This window comes from Amphiura filiformis, chromosome 8 (genome assembly GCF_039555335.1).
Source record: "Amphiura filiformis chromosome 8, Afil_fr2py, whole genome shotgun sequence".
NCBI lineage: Eukaryota > Metazoa > Echinodermata > Ophiuroidea > Amphilepidida > Amphiuridae > Amphiura > Amphiura filiformis.
The window spans coordinates 36,199,056-36,212,332 of record NC_092635.1 but is presented as its reverse complement, the minus strand read 5'-3'; the positions used below and the strand labels follow the sequence as shown (position 1 = coordinate 36,212,332).

At 37.3% G+C, this 13,277-nt stretch overlaps 1 protein-coding gene across 2 annotated transcripts; it reads right to left on the bottom strand.

Moving 5' to 3' along the window:
* Positions 1-1,099: 1,099 nt before the first annotated feature.
* Positions 1,100-12,981, bottom strand: LOC140158259 (arylsulfatase B-like). 2 transcript variants are annotated; one of them, XM_072181370.1, is made up of 9 exons: positions 12,901-12,981; positions 10,542-10,622; positions 9,373-9,884; positions 7,414-7,600; positions 6,506-6,828; positions 5,342-5,549; positions 4,041-4,302; positions 2,744-2,937; positions 1,100-1,512 (listed from the first exon to the last, which is right to left on the bottom strand). In XM_072181370.1, exons 3-9 carry the CDS (start codon positions 9,766-9,768, stop codon positions 1,172-1,174), a joined length of 1,911 nt encoding a protein of 636 aa, XP_072037471.1. In that variant the 5' UTR covers positions 9,769-9,884; positions 10,542-10,622; positions 12,901-12,981; the 3' UTR covers positions 1,100-1,171. The 2 variants fall into 2 exon arrangements, with proteins under 2 accessions (XP_072037471.1, XP_072037472.1); XM_072181371.1 differs by having other exon boundaries at positions 10,542-10,625; positions 12,901-12,980.
* Between the last annotated feature and the right edge of the window lie 296 nt (positions 12,982-13,277).

The following is a 13,277-nucleotide window of genomic DNA, read 5'->3' as shown; positions in this document are numbered from 1 at the left end:
CAACATAATGATTGTTGACTTAACACGGTTTGGAAATAATTTCTTCATATTTTTTTTGTTATTTTTCGTTTACATATCCTTCCTAAAACACAAAAGTGCGACCCTCTCCAAACATCTAAATTAGCTAAAAATTTAGGACATGTTACAAAACTATATTTTCTAGAACCTATTTAGAATAGTTTAAATGTAGCTTTTACCGTTTTTTTGTGGCATCCTTCAGAGTGAGCGGTCCGATACCAATATTTTCGGTCAAATCTCCATTCAATTAACACGGGGAGTTGGCTAGGTATGCCTTGCCCTCACTCATATTTTACAAAAGTGCGACCATTTCTGAACATCTAACCTAGCTGTAATTTTAGGTCATGTTAGAGAAATATATTTGCTAGAAGTTTTGGAGAATAAATAAAATATTGGCTGGTTATTTTTCACACAGTGATGTTAACTAGGCAAGTGTCCATTCTTCCAACATACATCATTTGTAGAGGTCACGCGTCAATGGTGAGAGCACTGTGTATTGTGTATAGGAAAACGGACAGTAACTGCAGTATGACCCTTCGTAATTAATAGGGATTTACTACAGGGACCCTTCGTAAAGTTACGTCTAGCATTGGGTATTCATAACTTTACGAACGGTTACTTGAGTTACGAAGGATTAAAAGTTTAGTGAAATGACTGGTATTCAGCAGCATGTGGGAATAACGTAAGTTAATTTGTTGTAACGTATAAATATATAATAAAAGATTAAAGTTTCTTCACAATATGAACAACGTATTGTAGCCCTATCGCCTTTGTACCTTCGTTGATGCCGCCTCTGATGTCTATACCAGAGGAGTTATAAACTCACAAAGGCTCATAAGTAGTACACATTGAGCCACTCAATTGAAAGCAGACTTTCACTTTAGCATGTATCAAACTGAAAATCGAATTGCCGCCTATATCCAACATGACTAATTTCATACTCCCTCTTGATGATGAGTTAAATTCAGCAGAATCAGCACCGATGGGTTATGGGAAATATTAAGAGGAAAAAGACGAATTGTACAGGAAACGTTTGTGAATTCCTTGTTGAACACGGTCTTTAATAATAATTCATTTCACAAAAGAACAATCTAGTACAAAAAAAACAACGTAGAATTTCAGATTTCTGGAAGGAAGCAAGATCTCACAAAATTTACATATAAGGCTGAAAATTTAATGGGTATATTTTAGAGAACGTCTCCAGATCATTGTCCAACCACGGTGTCCAAGCTCCTCCTCTTAATGCGGGATTCGCCATCGGGTCCTCTGGTGGATAGTATGCCGGAACGGCCTGGTTGGCATATTTCCGTAATTTTTTTGAAAGTTCTGTTACTATAGGTAAATATTTCGAATTTCTGGCTAAATTGCAAGTTTCAGTCGGGTCAGATTTAATATTGAATAGTCTAACGACAGATTGTCGTTGAAAGCATTCAGGCGATGTATCCCTCAGTGCTTGTTTACCCATACCAGACTCAGGTGGTGGAAGCCATATTGCTGAAGGAAAGAATAACAACAAACAAAATAATTATATATTATGTTACGAAAGAAATTTGGTTTATGTTCAATTATAAGGGCAATATCAATAAGCTACAACTTGGTTTTGACTCTTTGTTCTGCTTTGTGATTGCGCTTGCAAATAAATGCAAGAGGAAGTCGGCGGCAGCGGCAGCGGCATCACTCCGAACTCAATGTTGCCGTTCTGTTCTCATTGACCAAAATCGGTGCAGTGTCATACGTCAGATGCGGCACCGCTCCCGAGTTGACTTGAATACAACTCCTTGCGATCCGATACTTTGGGCAAGGTGACAAGGTGATCGATTTATCAGCAAGACGCTGCTTGTTCCGCCTTGGTCACTGCTAGTGTTACTGGTGCGGCGGCGACTGCGCAGTTACACAAACACCACCACTGAGCGGCAAAGCGGCAAGCGGCATGTCAATATATTAAGACCGAATTAAAAAGACTATTAAAAAGAATAGGACAAAGGCGCGGCGTGATTGGTTGCTGACTTGCGCAGTACGGCAATTTTGGACTGGTTGACAGGACGTCATACGCAAACTAGTCTTTTTATTCGGTCTTGGATAACATGAAGCCGGCATTAAGTTGACAGTGTTCCTTATTTTTTTTAGCTTTATTTATATGTTTTGTGTGACTCCCCCATTGGATGTTGTGTCATATTTTCCTGTTTTATCCATTGCTAGTGTGACACTGTTGTATCCTTTTGGATCCATCCTTTGGTTCCCCGCTGGTCAGTTGGAACAGATTTTCCCTGTTTTTATATAGTGTTCCTTATGTAATAAATATCCTGAGACTATTTTACAAAAAGTAAATCCCATTTGGCAGGCTCTTCAAAATTTAATTAATATAAGTTCAGAATATCGTAGCACTGTATATGATTGTGATCTACTCCCCACTTCTTATATTGGCCCACCCACCACTCCTAATAAGTTCAGAATATCGTAGCACTGTATATGATTGTGATCTACTACCCACTTCTTATATTGGCCCACCCACCACTCCTAATAAGTTCAGAATATCATAGCACTGTATATGATTGTGATCTACTCCCCACTTCTTATATTGGCCCACCCACCACTCCTAATAAGTTCAGAATATCGTAGCACTGTATATGATTGTGATCTACTACCCACTTCTTATATTGGCCCACCCACCACTCCTAATAAGTTCAGAAAATCGTAGCATCGTATATGATTGTCATCTACTCACCACTTCTTATATTGGCTCCGGTCAGTAATTTCCAATCGCCACTCCTGATACCAGCTCGTATCAATGGATTTAACGTTTCCTTTCTATCCATATTAGCTTGCCAATAGTCATACTCTGAAGTCGCCATTTGAGGAAAGTCTTCTAGTTCATCAATGTTTAATAGAATTTCACTTCTGCTGGAAATGTTACCTTCACTGAAATTTGTATATCAAATTGATCAAGTAAGATAAGATGCGCTGGGTTTCAATGTTTATTATACGTCGTGCAAAAATATCAACAACATAACTTTACTATGAATTTAAAAAAAATATGTAGGGTCTATATACTAGTGCGACTGATTTCACTGAATAATTGAATATGTGAGCATTTGGTTGAAACCATGCTTTTATGATTTTCCTGAATTTGTCACCCGAATCGGAGAAATCTGTAATATATAATACGTATTGTTTCTTTTTCGCTAAGGCTAGAAAGTTGCTTGGTGTCATTTTAAAACCATGTCTTGAACGTCAGTTAAATCTGATCAAATAATAAGGAATCGGATAGCAACGTTTGCATAGTAATAGGCCAAGTTTTTATTTTTGAAATGCGCGATATGATACAAATTTTAAAATTATTAACATTATTTGATATCAGAAGGACATTCCTCGTATTCGAAATGCAATTCGATATGTCTGATTTGCTCTCAGGTCCCACAAAAATACGTGAAAACGTCGCTTTCCGAGCCCTTAAGCTAGCGTTAAATGTTTTAGGCAGTTACAGTACATTTTAACAAGTCATTTGTTAGTCAATTGTACATGGTGTCCACTAGTACTAAAGATACACGGGCTGTATCAAAAAGATTGTAATACATCACCTGACGTTGAAATCACGTTGAAATCACGTTGAAATTCAAAGTCGTAATCAATTTCGACGTTGAAATCAGGTTGAAATCACGTTGTATTTGCAAATGGACTTCAACCTGATTTCAACCCGATTTCAACCTAGAGGTTAGTTGAAATCAGGTTGAAATTTCAACGTTGTATCAACGTCGAAATCCTAACCTGTGCCCACTGGGAACAGTTTTGACGTTTATTAAAAAGCCTGCGTCTTTCAACAATGTTCAAATGTAGTACAAGAATTTGCAGCTTCAAAACCTCATACATGTGTCTGATAACATTAATGTACAACTTGCATTACCTTTGGATGCGGCACTCTTGTCCATAATCACTAGAAACTGCATATTGATGGAGCCTGCACAACGATTATCATTCCCGCGGATGATTCCCAACAAAGTTCTAAAAATTCTCTTCTTACGTACCTGATCATTTTCCATTGATTAACTCCGTCTAGTGGTTTCTTCATTTCTGTGGTATTTCCACCTGCGACGCCATCTACTAACGTAGGGAACCAATCGCTGATGTGCATCAGTTCTTTGTTAACTGTGCCTTTAACGTGTTTAGGTAGTAACGGACTGTTGACGAATCCTACTGCTCGTATTCCTCCTTCATATAGACTCCATTTCCCCCCTTTCAGTGGCCAGTTGTTTCCTGCAGCGTCAACCTTAAGCATACCACCATTATCTGTGATTGAGCAAAGTTTTAAACATGATAACTTCAACATCTGTCCTTTTGTTGAACCAGTTAATTAAGTATACAATTTTGTGTCGTTGCTTAGGAAGATGGCTCCTTAACGGACTCTTTGTACACGGAACCAACAGCATAGCACCGCCTTCCAAAGACGGGACACTCTTGTGCACATTTGCCTTCAATTCCAAACGTATCAATGGGTATTTACTAATTTATCTTTGGACATATTACTCAGAAAATAATAAATTCAATATATTATTCAAGAAATCAATTCTGACAATAATGTTCGAACCGGGCAGAGGTATTAAATACGTATTGCGCCGGATTCAACACCTATAGACAAGATATTTTTAAACGGAGAAATAAACTGTATTGAACTGAAGGCATATAGATAATAAGTTAACATCACTGCTCTTCTCCACCTGGATCATTAGATCAGTTGGTAGAAGATCTATCCGGTGATCCGAAGGTCCCAGGTTCAAATTCTTGATGATTTTTTTTATGGCTGCCATTTATGTACGTGGATATATTTTAAGGCCAAGTAAAATAAAAAACATGTTTCACGTCCGGGTTTTTGAAAAAAAAGGAGGAAGAGGAGACTTTTTATTTTTTATTTTTTATCTCAAAATCAGTGTAAATACCCATAATTAGAGCTGTTTTAGCGTATACAATAAATGCCTGGAAAAAGGAGGAGGCCTCTTTTTATTTGTTGTTCTGAGAGATAGGTCCCCTCTAACTACCACAAAACCTTATAAAAGTGTTTCTTGTATATTAGCAAGGCTATAGAAAGTATCTCTACTTCATAGACACATTTTTGAAAAGTTATAACTGTAATTTCAAAAAATAAAAATAAAATTGAAGAAACCTCAAAAAAAGGAAGGGGGAGGGGACGTGAAACATATTTATTTTTTTATTTGGCTTAAGATGTTTTTAGTTTGAATATTATATATAGCAAAATTAATAATAAGTTAACGACAAGGAAGCAGTTATCAGGTTATGGAGCTGTGTTTCCTTTTCTTTAACTTGCAGTTACCTGAAGAAAATATGAAGACTGTATCGTTCCACATTCTTGTTTTCTTGAGAGTATCTGTGACATTTTTAACTCCTTCGTCCATGATATAAGCCATTGCAGCCATTAAACGCCTGTCAATGTTCTTGATGTCCTTGAACATGTCCTTGTATCGCTGTGGAGCCTGGAGAGGTCTGTGTACATTCTTATATGCGAGGTAGAGAAACAAGGGCTTCGATAGCAAAGATATGGTGAATGACATGGAGGAGGAGAAGGAAGAATAGAAAGAGATGGATGAGCAATGAGAGAAAGAAGGAAGAGGCATGGAGGAGGAAAAGGAAGAGCGGAAGGAGATGAAGGATCAACGAGGAAAAGAAGGAAGAAGAAGAGGAAGAAAATGCAAAAGTCATGAAAGAAGAAGACAAACTTAAGAAGAAGGAATGTGCATTAGACGGAAGTTGAAGATGAAGAAAGTTGAAGAAGAAGAAGAAGAAGAAGAAGTTAGAAGAAAGAGGAGGAGGAAGAGAAGAAAAAGAAATGATAAAGAAGAAGAAGAAGGAGAAGGAAGATGACGAAGATGAAGATGACGAAGAAACAGTTGGAAAGGGGTGGAGGATCAGGGTGATTGGCATGGAGAAGGAAAAGGAAGAGGAGAAGGAGATGAAGGAACAACGAGAAAAGAAGGAAGAAGAAGAGGAAGAAGATGCAAAGGTCATGAAAGAAGAAGACACAATTAAGAAGAAGAAGGAATGTGCATTAGACGAAAGTCGAAGAAGAAGAAGAAGAAGAAGAAGAAGAAGAAGAAGAAGGAGAAGAAGAAACGATAAAGAAGAAGAAGGAGAAGGAAGATGAAGATGATGAAGAAACAGTTGGAAAGGGATGGAGGATCAGGGTGAATGACATGGATGAGAAAAAAGAAGAGGAGATGAAGGAGCAACGAGAGAAAGGAGGAAGAGGAAGAAGATGCAAAAGTCATAAAAGAAGAAGAAGAAGAAGTAGAAGGAAGATAGTGAAGATGAAGATAATGAAGAAACAGTTAGAAAGGGGGTTGAGGAGAAGCAAAACAAAACATAAATCAAACAATGTATTAATCGTAATCCTATTCAATCAGAGATGTACTCAAACGACTGTTTATTGATATTTTAATATAGAATATGAACGGCAATTGAATCATTATACCAAGATTACCTTTTTCGAGTCATGCTTCTCAATGGTTTCCTGGGCTTTCCCTGTAAATAATGTTGTAGAATAAACTCCTTTATGCTCCCATGTTACAGTCTCATTTTCCCACAAATCTTTCCCGCTCCAATACTCTCTAATTCCATTGTCCTTGTTGCCTGCGTATTTTGCAGGTCCCACATCTTCCAAATCATCAATGGCAATGTTCAAATTGTTAACAGTAGTACTGTTGATGTAAGATGCATTTACGGAATAAGAAGCTCCTAGCGGGTTGCTTTTAAAAATATATGTTCTGTTGTGAACGTAGTGATCCGTTCCTCCTACAGCATATCCTGGAAAGGAGTGAGAAACACAGGTGCAGTGCCGTATTATTCTTTAAAGTTAATACACATGAGTCATTTCAGAATTTCAGCTTCGGTATTGTTGAGTAGAATCCACCGTTTTGTACATGCATGTTACCTAATTTGGGCGTTCTAAATCACATTTATCAGCTAATAACAAGATACAGTGTTGGCCTGTAAATACAAGGCGCTGTAAATACCGAGTTGAAATAAGAAAACGCCAGGGAGTTAGGGCAAGGAGCTATTCCAAGATGGTCGCCAGAGCCATTTTGAAAAATTAAGTTTTGAACCAGAGCACCTACAGTCATGTGCAAAGACACTTTTTCGGGTAAGTCGATCACGAGGAAATTCGATTCTGACATTATTTTGACATTACGGCGTTATTTTCACCCAGAAATCCAAGATGACTGCCGGTACCATCTAAAAATTTTTAGTTTTGAACCAGAGCACCCAACACCGTGTACAGAGACACTTTTTCGGATAATTTTCACATTTTTTTATATTGATCATTACTATAATCTAATACATTTACATCAATGTGCTCATTTTATTGATCAGGATATCAGCGCAACTTACCGAAAAAAGAGTCGAACCCGCGACGCGTTGGTAGACACTCTGTTCTACAATAACCAAGATGCCATTTTCCTATTGCATGTGTCATATAACCCAACTCTTTTAGTTTCTCCGGTAAGGTGGTTTCACTTAGAGGCAAACAGGTTGGCTGAGGTGCTTTAAATAGCCGATGTTGTAAACCATAGCGGATCTAAGAACGAGAGCATGAATTTCAAAGTCAAAAGTTCAATACATGGTATGCATGAAGTATGGTGAGCAGATGTGTGATTGAAATCAGCTTGTAGTAATTAGTTACTAATGAATACCGCTAAAAGTTTGCTAACGTTAAGTCGGATCTTGGACTCCGATGAACCGCACACCCAGCAAGGAAGCACATGAAGTGGTTTTAATGGTATATGATAAAAATCATTCTTCGGTATTTAGCATAAGAACATTTACACGGGGGTCTATAGTTGGGATTCACTTGGACTGAAAGTATTTGAGAATTTATCTAAGCCCATAAGTCATGTAAGTCGATCTTTGTAGCACTCTTTAGAGTTTGGGTTAGGATTGCGGTTCTATCACTGTTCTACAGTTGCTCCCCTTTCTTTTTAGATCTTTGGTAATTGCTTTAAGTGTTAGAGTTAGAGTTAGGGTAAGGATTGTGGGTCCATCAATATTCTACAGTTGCTTTCCTTTCTTTTCCATGCTTTGGTAAATGCTTTATGTAGTTAGAGTTAGGGTTAGGACTGTGGTTCCATCATTGTTCTACAGTTGCTCCCCCATAACTACCTAAAGGGATTTTCAGTGATTCCACGAGAACATGAAAATTTAGAAACGTATTAGAGTAGCTTGTAAATAAAAGACAAGTCAATAGTCTTTCGCAGGATAAGTCGTCAAAATTATTTTTAAAAAGTATTAGAAAAGTTTTCTAGTTTGACAGTGTGCCACACTGAGACGAAAATGTATTTTCGTCTCAGGTGCCACCAATCGCCATGATCGCCAAGCAAAACCAGGGGCGAATGCATTATATTTTAGGTTAAAATATACATGCCATGACGGACGATGACGATGACGATATTCAAAATATTGGAAATAAATTGAAAGCTTCTTTTGATCTCGAGTCATAATATCTGAGATACTACAGCTTCATGTAAAATGTCTTATTTTGTCTTTAACCCCAGAACTACGAATTTTTATCCGTCACAATAAACGCGTGTGTCTACGCCCAAACGACCTAAGCTAATCGTAGATCCATCCTTTTGCGCTTTTGGCTGAACCACGAGCAGGCTATGTTATAATCTTTTCTACTCAACAAAGGTGCAAAAACTGAATTTTTATGATTTTCCGAATGAGCAAATCGCTGAATGGGCTAGTATTAGTCCTTACCCTAATCATAATCCTAACCCTAAAACCTAACCCTACTGGGAGTGGCGGTGGTGCCAAGAAACGAACTACTAGAGACTAATGTTAATCCCCGGGTGTTATTCTATTTCTCCTGATAATGAAAAAATTATGCCTGACATTTGTAGCAGTCACGTTAGCTCAATCGATAAGGCGTTCGACTCTGGTGCGAGAGGTTGCGGGTTCGAACCCTGGCGGTGCCTAGTACGCTCTCGTGGAAAAATGAGTTAGCTTGACATTCCCTTGGACAAGGAACTTACTGCTAATTTGTCTCGTTGTAACCCATACGAAACTCGGGGAGCTGATCCTGGTTGCGATGGTTATTTGTTTAATGTCTTGAAGCAGCAAAGTCCCTGAATTGTTGTTTAATGGTTTGTGGAATTATGTGGGGCCGTAGTGGTCAGCGACAACCTGTAAAGTGTGCTGAGGCTTGTGGATCAACGTCAATTTTATCAGATGGTATAAATTAGTTTTGGTACGTATTGTAAAGAATCGTAAACTATTATGTTATCATAGAATGGCATCAATTGATCCAGGCAATTGATTCAGTTGCACCTAAAAGTTATCAGAATAACTCACCAGATATCTCCCTGTCATGAGGACACTCCTCGATGGTGAACAAATAGGTTGCACATAATAATTCTCCAGTTTGACACCTTCTGAAGCCAGTGTATCCAAGTGTGGTGTTCTGACTGCAGACATACCATGGACAGCGTGGTATCCGATGTCATTGTAGCCTAAGTCATCCGCCAGGACAAACACAATATGGGGGCGTGGTGGGTTGTCTTTTTGATGGTCCTTAATTATAAACTGTTCAGTATTTCCATTAGTGTCTTTGTTAGCCTCTAAGCTTGGTTCATGTGATGGGTCATCCGATGATTTACTTTGAGTACTGTATCTCAAAAGTACAAGGCAAGTTGAAAAGGCCAACATGATTGAGCCAAACATTAAGAGTGTTGTCCACTGCAGTGCCATTTTTGGGACATCAAAGACTGAAGCGATTATATAAAAACACAGGTTTGGCGCGCTGTTACGAAGTTATTCGTACCAATTATATGTCCCATCTGCAGTCTGAGCTGAATGTCATTATGCTGTAGCAAAAGATAGAGTAGAGCTTCAGTGTTAGTCTTTTGAAGAATTGTCCCTTTCTTTTCCGACGACCTAACCCGCCCAGTCCGTCCTCACTCGGTTTCATATCATCTTTTCCAGTACTGATGAGATATGGACTACACTCTGGACTACACCTTAATAACACCATAAGCTACCATAGCTCCTTATAATATTATAACCTATTTCACTCTACAGTAATAAAACTAAAAGACAGGCCCTGGACAATTAAAGCCTGCATGCATCCATATCATGTCCGAAAAAAGGTTTCTCAATTTGGAGGGTTTTCAACGTTGGTGTGGGTAGGGATGTGTGGATGGGACTCCGAAAAACTGCCCGACTTTAAACCAACGAATAACAGACCCGAATTTATAACAATTTTGGGAAAATTATCGAAAACTTGACACATTTTCGAGAAGATAAAAAAACACCCTTTCTTAAACCAAATTTGCATAAAATTGAGGGCCATCAATAAACAAAAATGCTGGAAAATGCACCCGAGTCTAAACTAAATGACTGAAAGTGCACCCCGAATCTGCCACATACCACCGTACCCTCATTTCCATTGAGAACCTCCCCCGGAAGGTAGTTCGTAAAGGTTTATAATTTACTCATTTCTAAAATAAAGTAACTGTACTTACCTCATACTTGATTTTTTTTAATTCGCCAAAATTACACTTAACAACAGCCAATGGCACAGCCAATGTATATGGCTACTGCATCTGCTGAAGAACAAAAATATATTAGGTGAATGAAAAAAATAAGACAAATGTGACAGTATTAAATGTGATTCAAGTTTAATACCAGACTGATTGGTATTTTAATACCAATCAGTCTGGTATTGAACTTGTTTTGTTTTTATTTCCGGGTAGTAGCCTATAATTGACGCTGGTCAGCCAAACTTATTAGTAAATTAAGAAGCAAATCAAAGATATCCGGTGTCAAATCTACAGGCGATCTTGCCCGTTTGTAAATTTATACGTATGGTTTTACACATTTCAATTAATTAATAATTAACTTGAGCAACAACATCTGCTCTGCACTTGAATTCAGAGCCATGTTTACAAAATTGAAGTATAATATTGTTTTATGGATTAATTGTGCAGCAATATGACACCACAATTAATTGAAAGCCTATTTTGTCACTTGTCTAACATTTATAGTAACAAGATCTGCCCTGCATTTTAAACTCAGAAACATACTTTGCAGTGGCGTATACGTAACAAGTAGGAGTGGGACATTTGGCCACCCGTAAGGACATTACCCCCCGTATTCCCCTCCCCTTATTCCCCCTCCTATGAGACGTCAAAACGGTCTCATTTTCCCCATCTGACCGTGTGGTTCCCCCCTTGTCGCCCATCGATTACCATTACCACATTTTAATGCCAGATGTCGTTTAGTAATTGTTTTCGCTATGCAAAATTTGTTTTATTGTTGTTGTTGTTTGGTGCATGTATGCAGCAACAGATCCTATGCCATCTAGTATTGAATTTTAGACGGGGATTTGCCATTTGGTCTAATACCATTTTGTCTAATATCCAGTTCGTCTACATCCATTTCGTCTAAACCCATTAGGTCTATAACCACTACGTCCACTAATCATTTGGTCCTTTAACCATTTGGTCTAATAACCATTAGGTCCGATAACCATTTAGTCTAATAATCAATAAGTCTAAAACCATTTAGTCTAACAACCATTTAGTCTAATACCCATTTGGTCTATAACCAATAGGTCTAATAGCCATTTGGTCTAATACCCATTTGGTCTACAAACAATTTAGTCTTACAAGCATTTAGTTTATTAATAAATAGACGAAATGGTATTAGACTAACTGGTTATTAGACCATGCGAGTATTAGACCAAACGGTTATTAGACCAAACGGTTATTAGACCAAATGGTTATTTAAGAAATATTAGACCAAATGGTTATTAGACTATATGGTTAGTAGACATACTGGTTATTAGACCAAACAATATTAGACTAAATGGCCATTAGACTATATGATTATTAGACTAAGTGGCAATTAGCCTTTCTGGTAATAGACCAATTGAATATAGACTAAACAGGAATTAGACGAAATGGTATTAGACCAACAGGCAATAGACCTTTTAGACAACTGAAGCTGAAAATTAATTAAAATCCTCATTGAAATTTATAGGCATTGCAAAAAGCAGAAAATGAGGGAGAGTAAGATATACACTATAGGCCTATGATTATTGTCATTATCAACTAGATTATTTCACGATAGAGGAAAATGTGACAATCATAACAATTTTTGATGAATTGATCATGCATACCTTAAAGAAGTGGTTATTTAGGTCTAGAGGGTTCAGAAAAAGTATCGATCCTGACCCAAACCAAGTTTATTCACCATATACCCAGCAAACCCACAACGATTTATAAAAACGTTTTAATAGCATTCATAAAACAAATTTGAAAACGTGATGCAAAACAAAAGTGTTGACAAAATATTTTGCACAAATGTTTGCCCTAAATATTTTACAATAACGTTTTAAAAACGTATTCATGATCTTTATATAACCCGACATTTTGAATATACGTTTAAGAAATTTTTTGTATTAAATGGGTATCTACCTTTGCAGAAATTGCTACTCTAAAAACATTGATGATAATGCCACAATTGTTATCCAGAGTTTTCCTTACAATTAACCCCAGTCTATTTCTTCAGTGCCTCAAGTGCCTGTCATAGGCCAAGAAGTTTGCGCTATAATGACCGCATGATATGCGCTAAAATTAGAATATGCCTAATTATAACTTGGCCTCAACTGAATTTTAGTATAATAATATGCATGTGATTATTTTCTTTTTATTTCGTTTCATTTTAGTTCATAATTGTATACCTTATTTATCAAATTGGTACAAATTAAAACACATAGGCTACAGAAAAATTTATATCAGACAACATTAAGCCCGCAATAAAGGCTTCAAAAGGTAAAACCACTGTGGTAAAACAGAAACATGGACATCGTTGACTTACCTTGCAGGAAAACACCGTACACAGTGGCCATAAATAGCAGTATGGTGACTGACCAGCACCTATATCGTTCCTGAATCATTTGTTTCCCATAAAAAAGGTTTGTAGATATGCCACGGCAGCATCATATAAATATATACAAAATAACATATGGTTCTCTCAAATATGAATATAATTAATCGTTATTGTTATTATTATTATTATTATTATAAAGATATGTATAGCGTACGAATGTATAGTAATATGAGCACGTTTCCATGGTGGCTTTTGGATGATTCATCGATGAAATGCAAGGTGGTGAGGTAAATCTAGAAACTTTTCATATATCCCACAAGTCCTTTCGGTATTCCCCTATTTCCCATACATCCGTAGCACAAGAT

Bases quoted from the DNA above. Each gene is read 5' to 3' on its own strand.
- LOC140158259 (XM_072181370.1), bottom strand. From the start codon at position 9,768: ATGGCACTGCAGTGGACAACACTCTTAATGTTTGGCTCAATCATGTTG. The intron at 5,550-6,505 runs GTAATCTTGGTA...TTGCTATCGAAG, and splicing joins AGAAGCATGACTCGAAAAAG to CCCTTGTTTCTCTACCTCGC. The intron at 2,938-4,040 runs GTACGTAAGAAG...TACAAATTTCAG, and splicing joins AATCAATGGAAAATGATCAG to TGAAGGTAACATTTCCAGCA.